At 54.7% G+C, this 24,413-nt stretch overlaps 2 protein-coding genes across 2 annotated transcripts; one reads left to right on the top strand and one right to left on the bottom strand.

Moving 5' to 3' along the window:
• The first annotated feature begins 4,917 nt into the window (after positions 1–4,917).
• On the top strand, positions 4,918–7,878 carry CRB3 (crumbs cell polarity complex component 3). The gene is made up of 5 exons (XM_010367167.2): positions 4,918–5,025; positions 5,270–5,445; positions 6,194–6,276; positions 7,126–7,269; positions 7,611–7,878. Exons 2-5 carry the CDS (start codon positions 5,364–5,366, stop codon positions 7,680–7,682), a joined length of 381 nt encoding a protein of 126 aa, XP_010365469.1. The 5' UTR covers positions 4,918–5,025; positions 5,270–5,363; the 3' UTR covers positions 7,683–7,878.
• Positions 7,869–23,772, bottom strand: DENND1C (DENN domain containing 1C). Its single transcript, XM_010367168.2, has 23 exons — positions 23,643–23,772; positions 22,048–22,112; positions 21,920–21,963; positions 21,729–21,778; positions 20,463–20,582; positions 20,306–20,375; positions 18,412–18,492; positions 18,252–18,317; positions 18,108–18,161; positions 17,884–17,994; positions 16,883–16,983; positions 16,752–16,797; positions 16,530–16,631; positions 16,320–16,445; positions 13,912–14,016; positions 12,438–12,528; positions 12,302–12,342; positions 11,325–11,396; positions 10,646–10,690; positions 9,506–9,613; positions 9,237–9,304; positions 8,892–9,099; positions 7,869–8,776 (listed from the first exon to the last, which is right to left on the bottom strand). The coding sequence occupies exons 1-23, from the start codon at positions 23,657–23,659 to the stop codon at positions 8,162–8,164; spliced, it is 2,406 nt and encodes an 801-aa protein (XP_010365470.1). The 5' UTR covers positions 23,660–23,772; the 3' UTR covers positions 7,869–8,161.
• Positions 23,773–24,413: the final 641 nt, after the last annotated feature.

Raw genomic sequence — 24,413 nt, 5'->3', positions numbered from 1 at the left:
GGGGCGTGGGGAGGGAATGTCTGGGATGGTCTGGTATTGCACAGCCGAGGGAACACAAGAGTTCTTTCTGGGAAGGGGGCTAGGGAGCTCAGTGGTCTCAGAGTTCCGCCTCTGCGTGCCTCAGTTTACCCTTTCCCAAAGGGGCAAAGTAGAGAGCTGTCGGGGATTGGGTTTCATAATCCCCTTCCACTTGACCTCCCCGCCACACCCACTAATCTTCAGGAACTCAAGTTCTCGCTTCTGCCAGACGCACGCAAGAACCCTGCAACATCTCGCTCGCTCTCTGCTCGCCCACGCCTGACACCTTCTCCTCTCGGCCGCAGAAACAGAAGATTCAGGCGCTATGCGCTCCCACCGTCCCTTCCTCCCGCCCGCGCGCCTCCTTTCTCTGTCCCACTCCGACCGGGAAACAGAAAATCAACACGCGGCGCGGCTGCAAAGTCGGTTTCCTATTGGTCAGCGCCGCCTGGGCTGAGCCCGCCCGCCCCGCCTCTTCTCCCACCTGGGCGGGGCCTCTCCGCGGACCCCCGGCTGCCTCTTGCCCGTAGTCCAACAACCTGCCACGCGATCTTAAAGAGGCCGCGGCCGCATTCAGACGCTGCGCGGCATGGGGAGGGGGGTGGCTCAATGTCCCGGGCGCGGGGTTGAGGATCCCAGTGTTCGAGCGCTGGAGGCGGGGCTCTAGCCTGTAGCACTCGCTGCACCTGCGGAATGTCCCTACTACTAGTTTCAGGCGCAGTTTCCCTATTCACCATTAGGGGGAAGGGAGCCCAGACCACTTGACAGCGAATAATCATAACAAAAGCTCACTTTGATTCAGTGCGTTGCACATGCCAGGGCTTTTACTCACCTCTCGCGTCGTCGTTGCCGAAACCCTATAAGGTAGGTGGTACTGGCGTTCACACTTTGCAGATAAGGAAACGGAGGTTAACTCATTCTCCCCAGTCCTGATGCCCACTAAGGGGCAAAGTAGGGGTTTAAAGAGATCTGGGATCCTTAACCATCACTCTATCCCCTAGAAGAAATTAATCTTTTTTTTTTTTTTTTTTTTTGAAACGGAGTTTCTCTGTTGTTGCTTAGGCTGGAGTGCAATGTCGCCACCTCGGCTCACTGCAACCTCCGCCTCCCGGGTTCAAACGATTCTCCTGCCTCAACCTCCCGAGTAGCTGGGATTACAGGCGCCCGCCACCAGGCCCAGCTAATTTTTTTTATTTTTAGTGGAGACAGGGTTTCACCATGTTGGCCAGGCTGGTCTCGAACTCTTCACCTCGTGATCCACCCGCCTCGGCCTCCCAAAGTGCTGGGATTATAGGCATGAGCCACCGCACCCAGCCGTGAGTTTTGTATTTTTAGTAGAGATGGGGGTTTCACCATGGGGGCCAGGCTGGTCTCGAACTCGTGATCTCAGGTGATCCTCCTGCTTCAGCCTCCCAAAGTGCTGGGATTACAGGCGTGAATCACCGCGCCCGGCCTGGCCTAATTATTCTTTAATCATCACTCGTCACCCAAGGGTCCTCAGGAGGGGATCTTGTTATTATCATCATCGTTTATCCAAAGATACAGCATTGGCCAGGCTCAGTGGCTTAGGTCTCTAATTCTAGCAGTTTGAGAGGCCGAGATGGGAGGATCGCTTGGGGTCAGGAGTTCGAGACCGGCCTGGGCAATATAGCAAGACACCCATCTCTACCAAAAATAATAAATAATTAAAAAAAAAAAGAAAGAAAAGAGACAGAGAGAGAGAAAGAAAACAAAGATACAGCCGTGAGGGCACATTTGGTTCACTCCCAGCCTCTGCCTAGACAGGTGTGCTGGAACAGGTGTGCCCCAGACAAATGAGTCTCTTCATAGAGATGCCCCTAGCAGAGGTTTTCATTCACAGTTGTTCCTTGCAGGTGCCATACAGCATGGAGTGATACAGAGGTTTTTTTCCATGTAAGTGCCCCCAAATAGGTGTTTTCTCACAGATACATCCTTGACAGGTGGGCCTCAGTATATGTGAGCCCCTGCCCTGATGGTTTTACCCACAGATGTGCGTCAATGTGAGTGTGCCCCATGCAGAAGTTCCAAGTTCTTCCCCTCACTTGAGCTCAATCCCATACAGGTGTTCCTCCTACAAAGCGCTTTCCCTTACCTCACAGGTATGTTTCTGAACAGGTTTCCCTCCACCCATGAATGCATTCTACAGTCTCCCGCCCCATAGGTGTGTTTCAGTTAAGTATACACCCATCTGGGTATGTTTCCATATAACCAAGTCCCATATAGGTCTACGTAAATGCAGGTATGTCTCATACAGATATTTACAAGACACTGACACCCCAGTAATTCCCCAATACAAGTGCTGTACATTTCATAGGTGAGCCATGCAGATGTGTTCCTAAAACAGGTCTATTCCACATCAGAGTGCCTTAGCTGTTTGTGATGACAATGCAGGCGTGTTCTGTAGAGATATTGTCCACCCTGGTGGTATGTATCCATTTGGTCATATTTCTTTTCTTTTCTTTTTTCTTTTTTTTTGACAGAGTCTTGCTCTGTCACCCAGGCTAGAGTGCAGTGGCATGATCTCGGCTCACTGCAACCTCCACCTCCAGGGTTCAAGCGATTCTCCTGCCTCAGCCTCCCAAGTAGCTAGGATTACAGGCGCCCGCCACCAGGCCAGCTAATTTTTGTATTTGTTTTAGGGATTTCACCATCTTGGCCAGGCTGGTCTTGAACTCATGACTTCGTGATCCACCTGCCTCGGCCTCCCAAGTAGCTAGGATTACAGGCGCCCGCCACCATGCCAGCTAATTTTTGTATTTGTTTTAGGGATTTCACCATCTTGGCCAGGCTGGTCTTGAACTCATGACTTCGTGATCCACCTGCCTCGGCCTCCCAAAGTGCTAGGATTACAGGCGCCCGCCACCACGCCAGCTAATTTTTGTATTTGTTTTAGTGATTTCACCATCTTGGCCAGGCTGGTCTTGAACTCATGACTTCGTGATCCACCTGCCTCGGCCTCCCAAAGTGCTAGGATTACAGGCGCCCGCCACCACGCCAGCTAATTTTTGTATTTGTTTTAGGGATTTCACCATCTTGGCCAGGCTGGTCTTGAACTCATGACTTCGTGATCCACCTGCCTCGGCCTCCCAAAGTGCTAGGATTACAGGCACCCGCCACCACGCCAGCTAATTTTTGTATTTGTTTTAGTGATTTCACCATCTTGACCAGGCTGGTCTTGAACTCATGACTTCGTGATCCACCTGCCTCGGCCTCCCAAAGTGCTAGGATTACAGGCGTGGGCCACCATGCCCGGCCTTGGTTATATTTCATATAGCTGTGATTCAATGCAGAGTTTTCTTTCTTTTTATGGGATGGAATTTCACTCTTGTTGCCCAGGGCGGAGTGCAATGGCCCAGTCTCGGCTCACTGCAACCTTTGTCTCCTGAGTTCAAGCAATTGTCCTGCCTCAGCCCCCGAGTAGCTGAGATTACAGGTGCCTGCCACCACACCCAGCTATTAATTTTTGTATTTTTAGTAAAGACAAGAGTTTCACCATGTTGGCCAAGCTGGTCTGGTCTCGAACTCCTGATGTCAGGTGATCCTCCCGCCTAGACGTCCCAAAGTGCTGGGATTACGGGCATGAGGCGCCGCACCTGGCCAGATGTTTTCTGTGTGTTCTTATATGTGAATGTCTGTGCAGTTGTCTTCTGTACAGGTTTGATTGCACACAGGTGTTAACCGTACAGGTGTTTTATCTTTTTAAAAATATTTTAGAGACAGGGTCTCACTTTGTCACCCAGGCTGGAGTAAAGTCGTACAATTATAGCTCACTCACTGTAACCTCCACTCCTGGGCTTAATCCATCCTCCCATCTCAGCCTCCCAAGTAGCTGGGACTACAGGTGCGTGCCATCACATCCGGCTAATTTTCTTATTGTTTTGTAAAGATGGGGCTCCCTATGTGGGCCAGGCTGATCTCGAACTCCTGGCCTCAAGTGATTCTCTTGCTTTGGTCTTTCAAAGCGCTGGGATTACAGGATCACGCCACAGTCCTGGGCTTATTTTCTTCTTCTTATGCTGGCTTAGGAGTGGCGGATGGGTGGCGGGCAGGAGGAGAAGGAGTGAGGAGGGAGGAGGAGGAGGCGGGGAGGCGGGGGAGGAGCGAGGAGGAGGAGTGAGGAGAGGGATCTTAGGCTATCTTCTCGGCGGCTTAGGTGTCTGGACTGAGAAGGATGATGGAGACGCGCAAGAGAGAATGGACGAAGGAGAAGGAGAAGGAGGCGAAGGAGAATGGCGAGCCCTTAGGCGGAGGTTACCGTATCCATCTATTATGAGACAATGCTCGGATTATCCTTATTAGGATTATTATTATTCCTATCTCATTGTCTCTTCTTCTGTCTTCTTCTCCTTCTTCTCTTCTCCTTCTTCTTCTCCTTCTTCTTCTTCTTCTTCTTTCTTTCTTCTTCTTCTTCTTCTTCTTCTTCTTTTTTTGGTAGAGAATGAGGCCTCGCTGTGTTGCCCAGGCTGGTCTCGGACTCCTGGCCTCAAGCGATCCTCTTGCCTCAGCCTCTCAAAGTGTTGGGATTACAGGCGTGAGCCATTGCGCCTGGGCAGGTGTTTTTTCTCCTTGAGCGCTCCCCATCCAAGTCTGGCCTAGGCAGGAGTGCCTCGTGCACGGATACATGCATACCCTGTGCGTCTCCACACCTGTGCGCTCCTACACATGGTTCGCAATGCAGGTGTGAGGTTCCCCTCACACCTGCGTGCTTCCGCGGTCTCCCTCCCCACATCCCCATTAAGGGACTGGGGTCCCGTTACAGGTGCGCCCGCAGCGCGGCCCCGCCCCCTTCTTGGCTCCGCCCTCTTATCGAGGCTCAGGTGCACAAGCCGGAAGTGCGCTCTCCTCCCAGGTGAGTGACTAAACTTTCCGGGTCACGTGAGCGGGCGGAGCCGGTGGGATCGGACCCAAAGACCGACCGACGGACCGAGGGTTTGAGGGAGGGGCACGGACCAGGAACCTGAGCTAGGTCAAAGACGCCCGGGCCAGGTAGGAAAGCAGGACGCACCGCTAGGCCTGCGCCCTCGCCCGTCCACCTTACCCGTCCGGTCCCCTTCCTTTCCCCAGCCCAGGAACGCGCTCCCGGGAGTTAATCTTTAATCGCTGACCTCTGGCGGCTGGGGCGGGGCGGGACTCATGGGTGCCCTGGCGCCAGTTGTTTCTCCTGTGGGCCTGCGCCCGGGTCCAGACCCCGATCCCAATGCCCAGGCCTCTCTCCTTCTCCTGCCCCCAGGTGCCCCGTCGCAGGTGCCCCTGGCCGGAGATGCGGTAGGAGGGGCGTGGGCGAGAAGCCCCTTCCTCGGCGCTGCCAACCCGCCACCCAGCCCATGGCGAACCCCGGGTTGGGGCTGCTCCTGGTGCTGGGCCTGCCGTTCCTGCTGGCCCGCTGGGGCCGAGTCTGGGGGCAAAGTAGGTACCAGCTGAGAGCTCTGCGGGGAGGGGTCCGGATTCCTGGATCTCTACTGAGGACGTGGCTTAGAAGCGCTGGGTATCTGGGGCACAGAGAGGGTCAAGAATTGGGAAGCGGGCAAGAAATACCTTGGGGAGGGGTCTACAGGGTCAGGGCTCAGGGAGATTAAGATTTCTAGTTTCTTCCTTGGACCCTGGGAGTTGGTCTAGGAGACCTGAGTTCCTGAGCGAGGTGGAATTGTGTGTTGTAGTGGAGGCTCCTAAGTAGGACTTGGTGGGAGGTAAGGGCTGTGTACCTGAGTCCTGGCATAGTGCAGGTGTTTTGGGTGAACTGGGAGCTGGGAGGAGGCCTGCCAAGCCCGGTCGACCCGGTTGGCTGAAGGTGTAGACCCCAGCCATTCAATCTTAGTTTTGTTTTGGGAGCCTGGGGGGAGGTGTGAGTCAGACACTCCAGGGAAAAGCTAGGCCCGCCCAGATCCTTAAGGGCCCAGGGCCGGGTGGTGAGTGGGGGAGGGTTGGACTTCCGGACACCCTACTGGGCTCTGCTGGGCTGGGTTGGGGGGTGTCCGGAGGAGCAAACACCCGAGAAACAGGTCCTGCCTGCAAGGCGCCCACTGTCTCTGTGCAAATGAAAGGCAGAGTTTGAACTGGGACTTGCTGGGGGGAGGTGAAGGGGAATGTCCAAAGCAGGTGCCCATGGGTGGGGATGGGAGAGAAAGATGGAGACTGATTTATTCTCTGCCTTCAGCCTCCACAGTATTGACCCCTTCTGCAAATGACAATAACACTGTTGTGCCTTCACCCACCAGCTCCAGCTCCAATGGCAACTTGGTGAGTTGGAGGTATATGTGGGAAGATGGCAGCAAGGATGTTATCCAGGGGCCACACATATAGCATGTAGAAAGGACTGGACACCCCCTCCCCCAGAGGTGGCAGGTCAGGGTGGCTTTGGAGAGCTCTAAGTAGGAGAGACCTGAAGTCTTAGACCAGGAAGACTAGGAGACCCTAGAGGGAGTGGGCAGGAATACTGTAGCTGTCAGATGTGGGGGCTCAGGAACTCCATATGCCTCTCAGGTGGGTGGGGAAGCAAGGAGCTCAGACTTGGTAGATATGATGAAAGCAGGAGTCCCGGCTGGGCGCGGTGGTTCACACATGTAATCCTAGCACCTTGGGAGGCCGAGGCAGGCAGATCATGAGGTCAGGAGTTTGAGACCAGCCTGGCCAACATGGTGAAACCCCATCTCTACTAAAAATACAAAAAATTAGCCAGGCAGGGTGGCACATGTGTGTAATCCCAGCTACTCGGGAGGCTGAGGCAGGGATAATCACTTGAGCCCAGGAGGTGGAGGTTGCAGAGAGCTGAGATCGTGACACTGCACTCCAGCCTGGGTGACAGAGCAAGACTCTGTCTCAAAAAAAAAAAAAAAAAAAAATAGCCCAAGTCCCAGACATGGCAGGTGCTTGTGAGGGGTGTCCCAGACATGGCAGGTGAGGGGGAGCCTTAGCACCCCAGATAAGGTAGGTAGGGATCCAGGAAGACCCAGTGTGGGGCTCAGATCACCAAAAGTGGCAGATATATGTGTGTGTTGTGGGTTGGGGGGTGATGAGGGGGGTGCAATTCAGGTGGAGGTGGACAGGCTACCCAGGCTCAGGTGATTCACACCTGTCCCCTCTCTGAAGTCTCAGGGGGCCATCACTGCTATCATTGTGGTCTTCTCCATCCTGGCCATCTTGCTCCTGGCTGTGGGGCTGGCACTGTTGGTGTGGAAGCTTCGGGAGAAGCGGCAGACGGAGGGCACCTACCGGCCCAGCAGCGAGGAGCAGGTGGGTGCCCGTGTGCCACCGACCCCCAACCTCAAGTTGCCGCCGGAAGAGCGGCTCATCTGAACGCTGGGGCCTGCTGCAGTCACCAACACTGCCCAGGACTGTGGGGTGCTGGCTTGTACACTGCAGCTGCCACCAAGACACCAGCCTCTGATGGCTCAGGAGGACTTGTGGGGAGAGGCTGGGGGCACCCACCTGGTGGGCTCTGTGCAGCATGTTGCCTCTGCTTGGCTGTGCCTGCAGCTCAGGGTGCTGGGGCTCGGGACCCACCTCCCCGCTTGCGGAACCAACTTTTCTCTGTGTGTCCTGCAGGCTCCACAGCCCCCTCTCCTTTCTTTCAGTTCTCCCATGCAGCTGAGGCCCGGGCCCCTCAGGACTCCAAGGAGACGGTGCGGGGCTGCCTGCCCATCTAGGTCCCCTCTCCTGCATCTGTCTCCCTTCATTGCTGTATGACCTTGGGGAAAGGCAGTGCCCTCTCTGGGCAGTCAGATCCACCCAGTGCTTAAGAATAGCAGGGAAGAAGGTACTTCAAGACTCTGCCCCTGAGGTCAGGAGAGGATGGGGCTGTTCACGTTTATATATGTATATAAAATTAGTAGTAAGATGTAATAAAAGCTTTATTGGTGTGTTTGAGCTGGTGGGAGCATTAGCTGAGATGGAAGTGATGAATGCCGAGAGGAACTGTAAGGTTGCCGGGATTCTAGAGGACCAGGAGGCTTCCTGGAATTCCCCGCTATGAGTCAGTTAGAGAGGCTGCCCTTGGAGGGACAGAGGTGGGTGGGATGGATTTCTGAGCAGAATGAGGGCACCAGAGAAATTCACCAGGAAAAAGCCAGCTTTGGACTCTTGTGGCTTTACTGAGGGACTGGGGTCTCTCCTGGACCCCTGATTCTTAACCCTCAAAGCACTTCTTAAGATCAGCGACTCTGGGCCGGCTGCTGGGCTGGAGGTTTTGCCAGTTGCTGGTGGGTGTAGCAGGGGAATTCGGGGCTCCTGGTTCCTCGAGTGGCTGGAGGTGAGTGTGCTCTGCTGGCAGGGCCTTGGGAGACGGGGCTTTGGGGTCCTCCAGAGAACTGGGGTCTGAGGAAGGATCAAGGGGCTGGGACGTCCAGGCTATATCAAAGTTGGGCTTTGTGGGGGCCAGAATTTGGGGGCTTTCTGGAGGGCTGGGCTCAGTGGGTGCAGTGGAGAGCCAGGAAGCGGGGTTTTCCTGGGTTCTAGAATCTTCAGCTGCCTTGTGGGAAGGGGCGAGATGAAGAATTAGGGGCTCTGTGAGAGGAGAGGGTTCGGGGTCCCCTCGGCTGCTTGGGTCTGCAGAAGCTGTTGAGGACTGGGATGGAGAGATGACTTCTTGGTCGGACTCTGAGGGTATTAACTGGGACCTGGGGTCCTTTGAAGAGCTGGTGGCATCCAAAGATGAGGTGTTTTGCAGGGATGGCAGGGACAGGGGCTGGGGCTCTGGCTCTGGTAGTTTCTTATCGTCTGGTTGCCATCTTGGTATGTTAGGCTAGATGGGATGGATAGGGAAGTTGTGGCTTTTAGATGGCAGAGGGGCTGGCAAGTTGGATGGACCATTAGGGGAAGACTTGGGGCAGGGTTGGGGGAGTGGGCGAGGCTCTCACCAGGCTGAAGCAGCTGTCCAGGTCTCCTCTGTGACAGCAGTCTAAACTCTGGCTCGGTCTCAGGCTGCCTGCACTCTTGGCTCCCACGCTAAGACTGTCCAGAATCTCGCTCAGCAAATCCAGTTCTTCTCCAGACCCTAAGAAGCTGCTGTCCAGAGCTTCTTCTGCCCATGGGCACCCCTCATCCTCAGGACTCAGAGGGGGTGTCCTGGGTGAGGATGGGCAGACTCAGATATTTGCCCGAGACCCCCCAGCCCTGGTCAGGCTGCTCTGGAGTTTGGGGACCCTCTTCCCCATCAGTCCTGGCCTCCCACTTGCAACACTGCTGTTCCCTTTTAGCCTTACCCCACCCCTGGGGGCTCGGAAGGTCCCTCTTCCAGCCGGCGTCTCCTGCTGGGGCGAAGGGGCCGGTTCTGCAAAGGGTGGGGGTGATAGGACCTCAGGAGACTGCAGAATCAGGGGGCTGAGGCTTGCTGAAGGAGGGTGAGTGTGAAGTGGGTGCCACATATTAGGGAAGTTGAAGAAGGAGGTGAGATGTCTGGATGGGGACTGGGATGGATGGAGGATTCAGTGATAATTCCAGGTGTGTGCATGGGGGAAGGGAGCGCTCTCACCTGTCCAAAGTGCCGAGTGATTGGGAGGCGTTGCTGCAGGCGGTCTGAGCGGCTGGTGAGGGCTGGGGCCCTCAGAGAGCCCCCCCTCTGCAGGATAGAGTCCCCATCCTAGGAAGAGAATGCATGAACTGGGAACCTCTGCCATGAAGTCTCCCCATCACCCCCTACCATTGGTCTTTAGTTAGTCTTTTTTTTTTTTTTTTTTAAATGAAGCTTTACTCATGTTGCCCAGGGTGGAGTGCGTGGTGCAATCTTGGCTCACTGTAACCTCTGCCTCCTGGGTTCAAGCGATTCTCGTGCCTCAGCTTCCCAAGTAGCTGGAATTACAGGCATACACTACCATGCCCAGCTAATTCTGTATTTTTAGTAGAGATGGGGTTTCACCATGTTGGTCAGGCTGGTGTCAAACTGCTGATCTCAAGTGATCCACCTGCCTCGGCCTCCCAAAGTGCTGGGATTACAGGCGTGAGCCACCGCACCCAGCCAGTCTTCTTCTTCTTCTTTTTTTTTTTTGAGACAGAGTTTCCCTCTATCACCCAGGCTGGAGTGCAGTGGCACGATCCCGGTTCACTGCCCTCTACCTCCTGGGTTCCAGCAATACTCATGCCTCAGCCTCCCGAGTAGCTAGGATTACAGGTGCCCACCACCACGGCTGGCTAATTTTTGTATTTTTTTTAGTAGAGACAGGATTTCTCTATGTTGGGCAGGCTGGTCTCAAACTCCTGACCTCAAGCCATCGGCCCTCCTTGGCCTCCCAAAGTGCTAGGGTTACAGGAGTGTGCCACTGCGCCCAGCCACAGTCTTCTTTTTTTTGAAACAGGGTCTTTCTCTGTCACCCACTCTGGTGTGCAGTGGTGCTATCTCAGCTTACTGCAACCTCCACCTTCTGGACTCAAGCAATCCATACTCAGCTAATTTAAAAATTTTTTTAAATTTAAAAAAAACTTAAAATTTAAAATAAATTTAAAATTTTAAAATTTAAAATTTAAAATAAATTTAAAATTTTAAAATTTAAAATTTATACCTCTATATTACCCAAGCTGGTCTCAAACTCCTGGACTCAAGTGGTCCTCCTGCCTCGGCCTCCCAAAGTGCCAGGATTACAGGGGTGAGCCACTGCACCCGGCTGGTTGGTCTTACCTTATACATTAGAAGGCTCTGCACCCCCTTCAAGCCACTCTTGGCCTATAAAGCAGTGGAGAGAGAATTACCCGAGGGTGGTGGGATCCTGGGCATTTGAGAGCTCAGCCTTCTGTCCCCTAAGACAGCTTTATTTTGCCATCTGCATGTCTCAAATATGTTCACCACCCGCCATACACCACCTAAGAAGTCAATGCAAACTATCACCCCTTTGACTAATATAAAATTAGTATTCCTGGAGGAAGTCATCCCCAAATAAAATGGGGAATGGCAAAACAACAGGGCAAGGTGTTCCTGTCTCAAAGCGGTGAAGAATAAAATCGCATGGACAATTTTGAGCTGCAAAAACTGGCCCCAGGAAACTTCTGAGCTTGGGAGAAAAATGGCAGAACCTGGAATTGTGGCATCCAAGGACAAAGAATGTTTGCCAGTGAATCTTGGCTGTCAATTTTACAGGGGGGTTGGGGGGTAGGATTCCAACAAAAATGAGGATAATAAATAAAAAAATAAAAGGGGGAAGAGTTGTTAAGGGTTTAACTGCTAATTCAGTTCTGATTAAATCATTTGTGTTTAAAGTGTCTGCCAGGGTCAAAATACTCCATCCTTGGGAGGACAAAGTGTCCTCTGTCCCCTCTCCCTCATCACCCCAGCAAGAGTGGCCTGTCCAGCTCATCCTCACCGAGCGGTACATGTTCTTGACTGCTGGTTGGGTCTTGGCCTTGACTGAGTGCAGGAGGGCACCACCACCTTTCTGCAGGAGAGGAGACACCAAGGGGGAGGGGCTAGGGCCAGATCCCACCTCCCCATCCCAGGTTGTGTGATGCTGATCAAGCCCCTTTCCCTCTCTGAATCTCCATTTTTTTACCTCTATAAATGAACATGATCGTAGTCATGACCCTACCTGCTGACTGTTGTGGAATTAAATTAAGCCAGTGAGACACACTTAAGTGTTTTTTGTTTGTTTGTTTTTGTTTCTTGAGATGGAGTCTCAAAGAACAGAGGTTTTTTTTGTTTGTTTGTTTTTGCTGAAATGCAGTCTCACTCTGTCACCCAGGCTGGAGTGCAGTGGTGCCATCTTGGCTCACTGCAACCTCCGCGTCCTGGGTTCAAGCGATTCTCCTGCCTCCACTTCCCGAGTAGCTGGGACTACAGTTGCCTGCCACCACGCCCGACTAATTTTTGTATTTTTAGTAGAGATAGCATTTCATCATGTTGCCCAGGATGGTCTTGATCTCCTGACCTTGTGATCTGCCCGCCTCAGCCTCAAACTCCTGATCCCAGGCAATTCGCCTCCCTCGGCCTCCCAAAGTGCTGGGATTAAGGCGCGAGCCACCGTGCCCAGCCAAAAAGCGGTTTTTGAAACAGGGTCTTGCTCTGTCACCCAGGCTGGAGTGCAGTGGCATGATCTCAGCTCACTACAACCTCCACCTCCTGGGGCTCAAGCCATCCTTCCACGTTAGCCTCCCGAGTAGCTGGGACTACAGCCACACCTAGCGAATTTTTGCTTTTTTTTTTTTTTTTTTTTTTTTTAATTTAGTAGAGATAGGGTTTCGCCATGTTGCCCTGGCTGATCTCAAACTTCTGGTCTCAGCAATCCTGTCTCCACCTCCCAATGTGTTAGGCCTAAGCCAAGGCCTATTGTTTTGATGGTCTTACCTTTAGATTGTCTGCCCAGAGCTGATAGGATCGAACGGTCCCTGGGGTAAGGAGAAATGTGGTGGTCACCAAAGGCTGGCTGAGGCTGGGGGTGCTGGTGGGTGGGGGGGCCCCAGGGGCTGGACTCAGGGCTCACCTGAGGAGGCACCGCAGCTGGTGATCTCCTGCTCGAATTGATCTGAGAAGCCCTCCCCATTGTTGAGCTTCTCCAGTCGGGCTTCGATGAACTGGAGTGGGGGACAGGAAATCAGAAGCAGCAGGAGACACATCTGAATGCCAGCACTTCGCAGCCTGCCTGCTATCAAGATGTAGGAGCCATCTCTGGCCTCCAACCTGCCCACCCCCAAGCACCTGGGAAACTGGAGCCCACTTTATTTTTTATTTTTTTTTTTGAGATGAAGTCTCACTCTGTCACCCAGGCTGGAGTGCAGTGGCAAGATCTCAGCTCACTGCAAGCTCTGCCTCCCTGGTTTAAGTGATTCTCCTGCCTCAACCTCCCAAATAACTGGGATTACAGGGGTGCACTACCGTGCCCAGCTAACTTTTATATTGTTTGTAGAGACAGGGTTTCCCTGTGTTGGCCAGGCTGGTTTTGAACTCCTGATCTCAGGTAATCTGCCTGCCTTGGGCTCCCAAAGTGCTGAGATTATAGGCGTGAGCCACTGCCCCTAGACCAGAGCCCACTTTAGGAACCTGAGATCCCACCTTCTTCTCTCTCCCCAAGTCAGGACCTGTCCCCAGGGACCAAGCCCCGCCCCTTTCAGGGACCCAGAAATTGATTTCTGCCTCCTCTAGACCTACCCACCCGCTCTCAGTGAGCCAAGAGTAGGTTGACCCATCTTTAGGGATCTTGTGGTCCAAACTACCTTCTCCCAGGGGCCTAGCAGTCCAGCCCCACCTGCCACCCCTCCCCCCATATCCCTAGGACTCAGGAAATCCTGGGATTTCACAGTCAGGACCCGTCCCCTCTGGAGTCCAGCTCGGGCCACCACCCCAGTCCCGAAAGATACCTGCTTAGGGACCTGGGAATTTGGTTCCACTCTGATTTCTCTCAGGGACCTAGGAGTAGGTCTTGTCCTCCAGGAACCCAGGAGTTAGGGGCTCCCATGTTTTTGTTTTGTTTTGTTTTCTTAGAGACAGAGTCTTGCTCTGTCATCCAGGCTGGAGTGCAGTGGCATGATCTCGGCTCACTGCAACCTCTGCCTCCCGGGTTCATGTGATTCTCCTGCCTCAGCCTCCTGAGCTGGAATTACAGGCGCAACCCATCACACCCAGCTAATTCTTTTTATTTTTAGTAGAGATCGGGTTTCACCATGTTGGTCAGGCTGGTCTTGAACTCCTGACCTTGTGATCCGCCTGCCTCGGCCTCCCAAAGTGCTGGGATTACAGGCATGAGCCACCGTGACAGCCGGGGGCTCCCATCTTTAGGAATCCAGGAGTTCAGTCCTTCCCCACTTGGGAACCCTGGAGTAAGGAATCCTGCTGGACTGTCTACAGCCATACCCTCAGGGACCCAGGAGTCTGCCCTCAACCCTGCCAGTTCAGACAAGCCCTTGGGGTCTCAGCAGTCCACCTCCAGCCCCAGCTGGACCCTCAGGGCTCTGGCATACCTGTTTGAACAGCTGCAGGTGCACAGCCCGCTGGTGGAAGGCCTGCAGAGGTGCCCCAGGCTTCTGGGCCAAGAAGGCTTCCTCATTGAAGGTCACTGGCTGGCCCTGGAAGAAGCGTTGGAGTTCTGAGCTCCCTGGGGTGTTCCTGGCCCTCCCTCATTCTACTATATATTTATGTAGCAAACATTGATTAGGCACTTGCTGTGTGTCTGACCCTGTGTGGGGCCTCATGGATGGCAGGGAGGACTTAAGCTGTTTTGTTGTTGTTTGTTTTTTTGTTTGTTTTGTTTTTTGAGACAGAGTCTCACTCTGTCGCCTGGCTGGGATGCAGTGGTGCAATCTCAGCTCACTGCAACCTCCGCCTCCAGGGTTCAAGTGATTCTCCTGCCTCAGCCTCCTGAGGAGCTGGGACTACAGGCACGCGCCACCACTCCCGGCTAATTTTTGTATTTTTAGTCGAGACAGGGTTTCACCATGTTGGCCAGGATGGTCTCGATCTCTAGACCTCGTGATCCAACTGCCTCAGCCTCCCAAAGTGCTGGGATTACAGGTGTGAGCCACCGTGCCCGGCCCTGTTTTTTTTTTTTTTTTTTTTTTTTTTTTCATTTATTTTTTTGAGTTAGGGTCTCACTCTGTCACCCATGCTGGAGTGCAGTGGTGTGATCTTGGTTCACTGCAACCTCTACCTCCTGAGCTCAAGCGATCCTCCCACCTCAGCCTCTTAAGTCGCTGGGACTACAGGTGCACGCCACTATGCCCGGCTAATTTTTGCAGTTTTTGTAGAGACGGGGTCTCACTATGTTTCCCATGCTGGTCCGAACTCTTGGGCTCAAGCAATCCACCCACCTTGGCCTCTCAAAGTGCAGGGATTACAGAGTGAGTCACCCACCCGGCTGATTTAAGTGTTTATCTTGAGTAAGATGGAAGACCTGCAGGGCTGTGGGCAGGGGAGGGAAATGATCTGACTCAGGTGTTCACAGGTGACCTCTGGTCACTGCGGGGAGGACAGACTCTGGGAGATAAAGCAGAAACCTGCTTGCAGGGGGCCAGGTGCGGTGGATCACACCTGTAATTCCAGCACTCTGGGAGGACGAGGTGGGTGGGTCACCTGAGGTCTGGAGTTTGAGACCAGCCTGGCCAACATGGTGAAACCCCATCTGTACTAAAAATACAAAAATTAGCCAGTGTGGTGGCGCATGCCTGTAATCTCAGCTATTCGGGAGGCTGAGGCAGGAGAATTGCTTGAACCTGGGAGGCGGAGGTTGCAGTGAGCTGAGATTGTGCCACTGCACTCCAGACTGGGCAAGACAGCAAGACTCTGTCTCAAAAAAAAAAAAAAAAAAAAAAGAAAGAAGAAAGCTGCTTGCGGAGGAGTCCCAGGGGAGAGATCAGTGCATTAAATTTAGGCAAACAACGACAGGGTCCAGACCAGGGCGGAGACAGAGGAAGTGGGTGGTCTGTGTGCAGATTTGGGATGCAGAGATGACAAGAACGTCAGATGCTCAAGTGATACTGGGATCCCCTGCCCCAACGATTTTATAGCTTGGTTGTGAAAAACAGGGGAGGGCGCTTCAGAGATCAAGGCCCTGGCTTCAACATTCACCCACTGTGGGACTTCTCCAAAGCCTTGGTTTCCTCATATGGAAAATGGGACTATTGCAGTATCCATCTCAAAATGTCATGAGCATTAAATGAGATAATAGCAGCAGTAGGAGCTAGCATTTATTGAGTGCTTGCTGTATGCCAAGTATGATTCAAAGTGCTGGGAAGATGCTGATTCACTGATTCTAATATCCTTTTGGGTGTCACTATCAGGGTCCCATTTTACAGAGGGGCAAACAGAGGCACAAAGTAAGCACTCCATTAATGCTACCTATCATTATTTTTTTAATTAAAAAAATAGAGACGGTGGCCGGGCATGGTGGCTCACACCTGTAATTCCAGAACTTTGGGAGCCCAATGTGGGCAGATCGCCTGAGGTCAGGAGTTCGAGACCAGCCTGGCCAACATGGAGAAACCCCATTTTTACTAAAACTACAAAAATTAGCTGGGCGTGGTGGTGCGCACCTGTAGTCCCAGTTATTCGGGAGTCTGAGGCGGGAGAATCGCTTGAACCCCAGAGGTGGAGGTTGCAGTCAGCCGAGATCAGGCCACTGCTCTCCAGCCTGGGCGACAGAGTGAAACTCTGTCTCAAAAACAAACAAACAAACAACAACAGATGGGGGGGGGGTCTCACTGTGTTGCTCAGGCTGGTCTTGAACTTCTGGGCTCAAGCAATTCTCCCATCTCGGCCAAGTGTTGGGATTACAGGCGTGAGCCACTGCGTCAGGCCACCTACCGTACCTATCATTATATTATGATTCATTCAGGAACCCAGAGACCGCTCCCGCAACGACCCCGCTGCTCACCGGGCTGCAGACGAGTGCATCGCGGTAGCCCCCGAAGAGCAGGGCCTGGGCTTTGAGGAAGAGACGGGACACCCCTTCCCCGGGGGCCAGGGCGACCTTCCTGAGTCGGAGCCTCAGCAGGGACACCTGAAGCACAAGGGAGTGGCCCTGAGTGGGCAGGTGTGGGGCCCTCGCCTCCCGGGGCAGGAAGGTGGGAGGGGCGACACTGACCACGTCTGGAGGCAGCGCCTGCACATCGTTAAATGTTGTCTCCAAGGTATTGGCGTCGACGTTCAGCACCACGACGTCCTCCAGAGCTTTTTCTCGTACTCTCTGCGGAAAAGCGGGGCCGGCCGCTCAGAGTCCGAGAGTCCTTGGCAGAGGAGGGCATCTGGGGATGTAGAGGGAGGGGGAACCCTCACATCCCCGCCGTCTGGGTGGATACGCGCTCACCTCGGCGAGACTGGCGTGCACTCCAATGAGGTAGGGCATGGGCGCGCTGCGGACCGAGGGGACGGGGTCATGCAGGCACCGCCTCCAGGGCCTGCCCCCAGGCCCTGCCCCTCCCAGCTTCCCTCGCTCACCAGCAGTAGTCCAGCAGGTGTGGGGGCAGCGTGGGGATCAGCACGTGCTCCCAGCGCATGGGGTACAGGAGCGCGCAGGACGCGTGGACGCACGAGGTCAGCTGGGGGGCGATGGCGGGGCGTGAAATCATAGCCCGGACCCTCTAGCGCGGGGGTCTTTTTCAGCTGCATTTCCCACGTCCCCAGTCTCCTGTTCCCCCTTCCCATCCACTGCTGGGTAATAAGTAACAACTCGAACCCCTTTAGAAATCATGTGGAGACCACGAATTTGGCTACTTAACAGTGCTTTAAGCAGGTGAAGCCAGGACTCATCCTGTGCTGATCCCTCTCTCTAAGGGGCGCAGTTAATAGGCAACACCCCTGAGTCTTCCCGCATACAGGTGGAGCAAGGACTGAGCCTCCACGCGCTCCACCCCGAAATAGGTGGAGCTATGATGTAGCCCGCCCTTGTCCCGCCCCTAGGGGTGGAGCCACGACCTAACCCCACCCAAAGAGGTGGAGCTGGAATGCAATCATGTGGCCCCGCCCCTAGGGGTGGAGCCAGTCTCCACCTCTGCCTTCGACCCTGGGTCTCGGGGTCCCTGGGAGTATGGGTTTCTAGTTGTTATCTGAGTCCCTGTGTTCCTAGGTCCCTCGGTATTCGGGTCCCTGGGTCCCTGGATCTCTGAGTCCCTGAGTCCCTGGGTCCCTGTGTCCCCATGTGTATAGGTCCCTAGTTCTCAGTGTGCCTGAGGGTCCGGAGGGGTGGAGCCAGACCTGTTATGGCCCATAGTAGGTGCAGCCTGAGCACAGTACTCCCAAAAAGGAGGAGCTGAACGCAGCCCCCTCCCACGAGGGCGGGGCCAGAATTCAACTCTCCGAGACCTTCGAAGGGGCGGGGCCAGGGCTTCGCCCTCAGGTCTCGCGCAGTCGGGTTAGAGCCAGGAATCAGCCCCGTTGTCCCGCCCCCAGGGGCGGAGCCAGACCCTGCTCCCACCCCGGCCCGGCGGGCCCCGCCTCACTGTGCTGAGTTTGCTGGCGGTGAGCAGGACTCTTCTCTCCGCCAGGAGCGCCGCGAACAGCGCCACGATGTTCTCGTCAGTCACGGCCACCACCAGCTCCGTTAGGTTCCTCTGAGGATCAGAGAGGTGCGCTGGGCGTGGACTGGCCTCTGGATCTTGCATCCCAGGTCCGGGTTTCGGGACCTGTTCCCATCCCCAGAGACCCCTCCCGGGTCCCCACTCACGTTCTCAGGGATGGATGGCAGGCGGCCGGAGTCCGGGGCCACGAAGCAGGACAGCTGGTGGGGGTATTGTCAGGGGGATCAATCAGTCAGGAGGCTGGCCTCATCTGGACCCCCGACCTTCCAGGGTCCCCGAGCCCCGCTCACCGGTTTGCTATTTCCCGGGGTAGGGGGCGGGATACCCTGCCCGCTGGAGACGGTCACTCCGCTGCCCTGGGGAAGAGGCACGATTCTGTGGTTATCAGGGCTGGGGCGCAGCCTTCCCATCCACCTAAGGTCCAGCGTCCAGGGAATGGGAGCTACTCACCAGCTCCAGCCCCACTGAGGCCTGGGGCCCAGACAGGGACTGCTGAAACAGATTTTGAAGAAGTTCCTCTGCTTCGGAGACCTGGGTGGGATGTGGAGGGGCGGGGGTGGCTGAGCCAGATGTGGGGATTGGGGATTCCGAGGGCTCTGAGTAAGCTTGAGTGGTCTGGGAGGGGCCAAGGGCTCAGGTCAGGCCTGGGAGGTTTTTTTTTTTTTTCTTTCTTTAAAAGAAATTTAACAATAATAGTAATAGAGACAAGGTATCTATTAGAGAGGTCTCTAATAGAGACCCGCCCAGGCTGGTCTTGAAGTCCTGGGCTCAAGGGATCCTCCTGCTTCGGCCTCTCAAATGGCTACAATTACAGGCGTGAGCCACCGCGTCCGGCTTTTAAAATTTTTTTTTTTTTTTTTTTTTTTTTTTTTGAGATGGAGTCTTGCTCTGCCACCCAGGCTGGAGTGCAGTGGCCGGATCTCAGCTCACTGCAAGCTCTGCCTCCCGGGTTTATGCCATTCTCCTGCCTCAGCCTCCCGAGTAGCTGGGACTACAGGCGCCCGCCTCGTCGCCCGTCTAGTTTTTTGTATTTTTAAGTAGAGACAGGGTTTCACCGTATTAGCCAGGATGGTCTCGATCTCCTGACCTCGTGATCCGCCCGTCTCGGCCTCCCAAAGTGCTGGGATTACAGGTTTGAGCCACCGCGCCCGGCCCCTAAAATTTTTTAATTTAAATGTTTTCTTGTAGGCCGGGCGCGGTGGCTCACGCCTGTAATCCCAACCCTTTGGGAGGCTGAGGCATGCGGATCACCCGAGGCCAGGAGCCCGTGACCAGCCTGGCCAACATGGTGAAACCACGTCTCTGTTATAAAGTACAAAAAAAGAATTAGCCTGGCTGGTGGGCCAGGGTCTTGCTCTGTGTCCCAGGCTGGAGTGCAGTGCTGTGATCATAGCTCACCATAGCTTCGAACTCCTGGGCTCAGGTGATCCTCCCACCTTGCTCTCCTGAGTAGCTGGGACCACAGGTGTGCGCCACCACGTCTGGCTAATTTTTCTTTTATTTTTCTTTTCTTTTTTTTTTTTTTTTGAGACGGAGTCTTGCTCTGTCGCCCAGGCTGGAGTGCAGTGGCCAGATCTCAGCTCACTGCAAGCTCCGCTGCCTGGGTTTACGCCATTCTCCTGCCTCAGCCTCCCGAGTAGCTGGGACTACAGGCACCCGCCACCTCGCCTGGCTAGTTTTTGTTTTGTACTTTTTAGTAGAGACAGGGTTTCACCGTATTAGCCAGGATGGTCTCGATCTCCTGACCTCGTGATCCGCCCGTCTTGGCCTCCCAAAGTGCTGGGATTACAGGCTTGAGCCACCACGCCCGGCCTCTTTTTTTTTTTTTTTTGAGACAGAGTTTCGCTCTTGTTGCCCAAGCTGGAGTGCAATGGCATGATCTCGGCTCACTGCAACTTCTGCCTCCCGGGTTCAAGCGATTCTCCTGCCTCAGTCTATGAGCAGCTGGGATTACGGGCATGTGCCACCACACCCGGCTAATTTTTTTTTTTGGTATTTTTGTAGAGACGGGGTTTCACCATCTTGGTCAGGCTGGTCTCGAACTCCTGACCTCAGGTGATCTGCTCGCCTCTTCCTCCCAAAGTGCTGGGATTACAGGTGTGAGCCACTGAACTCAGCGAATTTTTTAAAAGATTTTGTAGAGGCAGGGTTCTCACTATGTTGCCCAGCTGGTCTCAAACTCCCGGGCTCAAGCGATTCTCCCACCTCAGCCTCCCAAAATGCTGGGACTACAGGTGTGACACAGTGTGCCCTGCCAGGCCTGGGAGATCTGAAAGGGAGGGGTTGGGAGGTTGGGGGGTGGGGGCTGGGACTCCCACAGGAGTGAGAGAGGGGCTGGTCTCACCTGGTCCTGAGCTAGGAGGTCTCCCACTGTGTTCAGTAGCTTGTAAAACACCTCGAACCAGGGCAAGTGGCTGTGGAGAGAGGAGACAGGTTCCACGAAGTGTCCCCAGGCCTCGGCCTTTCCCATCCCCCCCGCATCCAACCCCCATATCCCGCACCTGAGGATGCAGAGACAGCTCTGGGTACCCGCCCGCAGGCGGCAGAAACCAAATCTGCGGTTGCCGGCAAGGTCTGTGAGGGCGAAGGTGAAATGCTGCACGACGGGGCTGGGGGGCTCCCTGGAGTGGGAAGGGCTGTTAGAGAGACCTGGACATCCCAGCTGTCTGAGGATGTTCCCCCCTGCCCAACAAAGTTCCTGGGATCTTGAGTGTATGGGTCTCTAGTCAGGATCCCTGCAAGCCTGGGTCCCTGAATCTCTGGGTCCCTGGATCTCTGAGTCCCTAAGTCCCTGGATCTCTGGGTCCCTGAGTCCCTGAATCTCTGGGTCCCTGGATCTCTGGGTCCCTGAGTCCCTGGGTCCTTGAGTCCCTAGGTCCCTGGGTTCCTGAGTCCCTGAGTCCCTGGATCTCTGGGTTTCTGGATCTCTGGGTCCCTGGATCCCTGGATCCCTGAGTCCCTGGGTCCCTGGGTCCCTGGGTCCTTGGGTCCCTGAGTCCCTGCGTCCCTGGGTCCCTGGGTTCCTGAGTCCCTGGGTCCCTGAGTTTCTGAGTCTTTGGGTTCCTAAGTCCCTGAATCCTTGTGTCCCTGAATCCCTGAGTCTCTGGGTCCTTGGGTCCCTGTGTCCCTGAGTCTCTGTGTCCCTGTGTCCCTGAGTCCCTGGGTCCCTGGGTTCGTAAGTCCCTGGGTCCCTGAGTTTCTGAGTCTTTGGGTTCCTGAGTCTTGGATCCCTTAATCCCTGAGTCCCTGGATCCCTGTGTCCCTGAGTCCCTGAATCCTTGAGTCCCTGAGTCCCTGAGTCCCTGAATCCTTGAGTCCCCGAGTCCCTGAGTCCCTGGGTCCCTGGGTCCCTGAGTCCCTGAGTCCCTGAGTCCCTGAATCTCTATGTGTCTGAGTCCCTGGGTCCCTGAGTCCCTGAGTCGCTGAGTCCCTGGATTCCTGAGTCCCTGAATCTCTGTGTTCCTGAGTCCCTGAGTCCCTGAGTCCCTGGGTCCCTGAGCTCCTGGGTCCCTGGGTTCCTAGGTTCTTGAGTCCCTGGGTCCCTGGGTTCCTGAGTCGCTGGATCTCTGGGTCCCTGAGTGTCTGAATCCCCGGATACTAATACATATAGGTCCCTAGTTCTCAGGGCTACTGAGCGCTGGAGTCTTTGAGTCTCAGGGTCCTCGAGGGTATGGGCTTCCAGATGTCTGAGTGTCTAGGTGTTGAGTCCTTGGGGCCCCTGAGAGATCTGAGTCCCTGAGTCCTTGGATCTCCCCGCCCTTCCGTACCTTTCCACATCAAAAGGGAAGCAGAATTTAGGCACCATCTGCATAGCTTCCTGGAGGTGAAGAAAAGCGCAGACTGCTTGGCCACTGACATTGGGCACCGCCTCCCTAGGCTCCAGGTCCAAGAAACAGAGTCCCCTCCCCCCTGGGGGACCAGCCCTGGCCCTGGGGGAGCAAGGAGCCAGCTTGAATACCTGGTCCCTGAAGTCTGGAGGGAACTGCCGCAGGATGGGGGGATCTATAGAAGAGAGCAGGCCTCTAAGTTCAGTGACCCAGGCCCACCCTCCCCTCCCACTCCCTCACTCCCAGGCTCCCAACTCACCCTCCTTCAGGGAGGTGGGGCAGGCCGCTTCGAAGAACCAATCAAACACGGCAGGGGCGCCCCCTCTGTGGGATGCAGAAGTGGTCCAGAGACTTGCTTCTAGGCCTGTGTGGTTATGTCTGCCACTTTGCACACAAGCGTGGTTGTGTGTGCCTGTGCCACAAGGTGCATCGGCATGTGCATGACTCTGGGGCTTTGTGGCTGTGAGTGTGTGGTTGTGTGAGGCTGTGTGTGCAGCAGTGTTAATGGTGAACACAAGTACAGGATGGAGTGAGAAAGTGTGACCGTGTGTGTGTGGCTGTGTGTGATTGTGTGTGGCTGAGTGCGTGGCTTGTGTGAGCAGGCAGTGTGTGTGTGATCCTGTCTGCTGTCTGCCTGAAAAGACCAGACTGTCCCCTATATCTGTGGGGTGGGACTGCATGGATATAAAGGACAGCCTGTGCAGTCTAAAGCTAAGTGAATGACATCTATCTATGTATCTATGTATCTATGTATCTATGTATCTATCTATGTATCTATCTGTCTATCTATGTAATTTTTTTGGGATGGAGTTTTGCTCTTATCACCCAGGCTGGGGTGCAGTGACACAATCTTGGCTCACTGCAACCTCCGCCCCACCCAGGAGATTCAAGTGATTCTCCTGCCTCAGCCTCCCTGTAGCTGAGATTACAGGTGCCTACCATTATGCCAAGTTAATTTTTGTGTTTTTAGTAGAGACAGGGTTTCACCATATTGGCCAGGCTGGTCTCGAACTCCTGACCTCAGGCGATCTGCCCACCTTGACCTCCCAAAGTGCTGGGATTACAGGCATGAGCCACTGCATCTAGCCATGACATCTGTATTTTCTTGTATAGATGTGAGTGTGTGTGCCCGAGCAAGTGAATGACGTCTGTATTTTCCTGTACAGCTATGAGTGTCGCTGGGTAACTGCGTGGGATCCTCGTGGGCTGTCTATGTGTCTCTGTGTGTCAGACCCCATAGAACCCTGGTGGCTGATCCCACATGTCTCATCAGAGGAAGGAGGGCAGGATACCTAGGTACTTACTGTAAGCCCTGTGATCTCTGCTTTCCTCCCCTGCCCCCATATCAAGCAGAAGATGCAGCCTTGGGCTCAAGGAGAGAGACAGGGAGATCTAGAGGGAGATCAGCTGCAGACACACTGTCCTGCCCAGTTGCACACACAGTCTCTGCCATGGGGCACCCCAGCACTTCACCCTCACACTGACACAAGTCACACACGATCACCCACTCATATGAACACCCAGCCTCCCCTCTGCCCTGATCGCCCCCCCGTGCCCCCCTGAAGCCATCAGTCAGACATACTGAGGACAAAGCTCAGAGGGGTACATGCATCCACAGAGCTACAGACATAATCACAGGAGCTGAATATAGAGAGAGAGACAGGAGGGGACCGAGAGTGGCCTGTCCCAGAGTGGAGGTCATAGCGGAGGCCCGTGGAGTATCTGATTCCAACCACCTGCCCCTGCAGGTCACTGCACCTCCCGGGCCTGCTCCAGCCCCAGCTCCCCTCTGCCCCGGCTCGGGCCTGGCCTGGGAATCTTGTACCAGAGAATGAGGGATGGGGAGACTCTTACTCAGCTCTGGATTCCATGGTCCCTGCAGGGCCAGCCCAGCGGGGCCCTCTCCCCAGGGGTCCTGGGGGCCTGTGTTTGCTGGGCCCCAAGCCGGCTCAGCTTCCTGTGTGGCTGAGAGAGGAAGTCTAACGGGTGACGTCCCAGGACAGAGGCCCTGCCCCCACCCCCTGTGAGAAACCCAGGCATCCTGCCTGCTAATTATGTTGGGGATGGGTGGGCAATAAGTGGTCAGCCTGGGAAGGCAGACCCCCAGGTCCGTCCCTGCCAGGCTGGACTGTGTCTGGTCCCCGATATTGTGCCTGGGCCCTCGTCTCTCCTTCCCAGCTCCGCAGCAGCCAAGATTCACAGTCTGTCTATTAATAAAATGCCTCACCGTCTCTTAACTCTTCTTTCCCTTGGTCCATTTGGCCTGGATGGTCACTGGTGGACCACCAGAGGGAGCCACCTGTAAAGTGGATGGTGGGGGTGCCAGGGACGGGGACAAAGAGCACAAAGTACAGGCACAGGGACAGACAGACAGACACGGACAGTTACACACTCAGGAAGTCACCAGCACAGACAGACCGAGTCCAGAACAGCCAGAGACGGCAGACATGGAGAGATAGGGAGTCCTACAGCCGGATCATAGTCCCAGGCCGGGCACAGTGGCTCATGTCTATAATCCCAGCACTTTGAGAGGCCGAGGTGGGAGGATCACTTGAGCTCAGGAGTTCGAGACCAGACTGGGAAACATGGCGAAACTCCGTGTCAACCAAAAGCTACAAAAATTAT

The sequence above is a fragment of the Rhinopithecus roxellana genome, chromosome 8, assembly GCF_007565055.1.
Source record: "Rhinopithecus roxellana isolate Shanxi Qingling chromosome 8, ASM756505v1, whole genome shotgun sequence".
Classification (NCBI taxonomy): Eukaryota; Metazoa; Chordata; class Mammalia; order Primates; family Cercopithecidae; genus Rhinopithecus; species Rhinopithecus roxellana.
This window is presented reverse-complemented; position numbering and strand designations above follow the sequence as displayed.

Excerpts from the sequence above, each read along its gene's own strand:
- CRB3 (XM_010367167.2), top strand. The coding sequence starts at position 5,364 with ATGGCGAACCCCGGGTTGGGGCTGCTCCTGGTGCTGGGCCTGCCGTTC. Across the intron at positions 5,446-6,193 it reads GGGCCGAGTCTGGGGGCAAA|CCTCCACAGTATTGACCCCT; the intron begins GTAGGTACCAGC and ends CTCTGCCTTCAG. Across the intron at positions 7,270-7,610 it reads GGCCCAGCAGCGAGGAGCAG|TTCTCCCATGCAGCTGAGGC; the intron begins GTGGGTGCCCGT and ends CCTTTCTTTCAG.
- DENND1C (XM_010367168.2), bottom strand. Across the intron at positions 16,984-17,883 it reads CCGCCAGCAAACTCAGCACA|CTGACCTCGTGCGTCCACGC; the intron begins GTGAGGCGGGGC and ends ATCGCCCCCCAG. Across the intron at positions 11,397-12,301 it reads TCTGGGCAGACAATCTAAAG|AAAGGTGGTGGTGCCCTCCT; the intron begins GTAAGACCATCA and ends CCTCTCCTGCAG.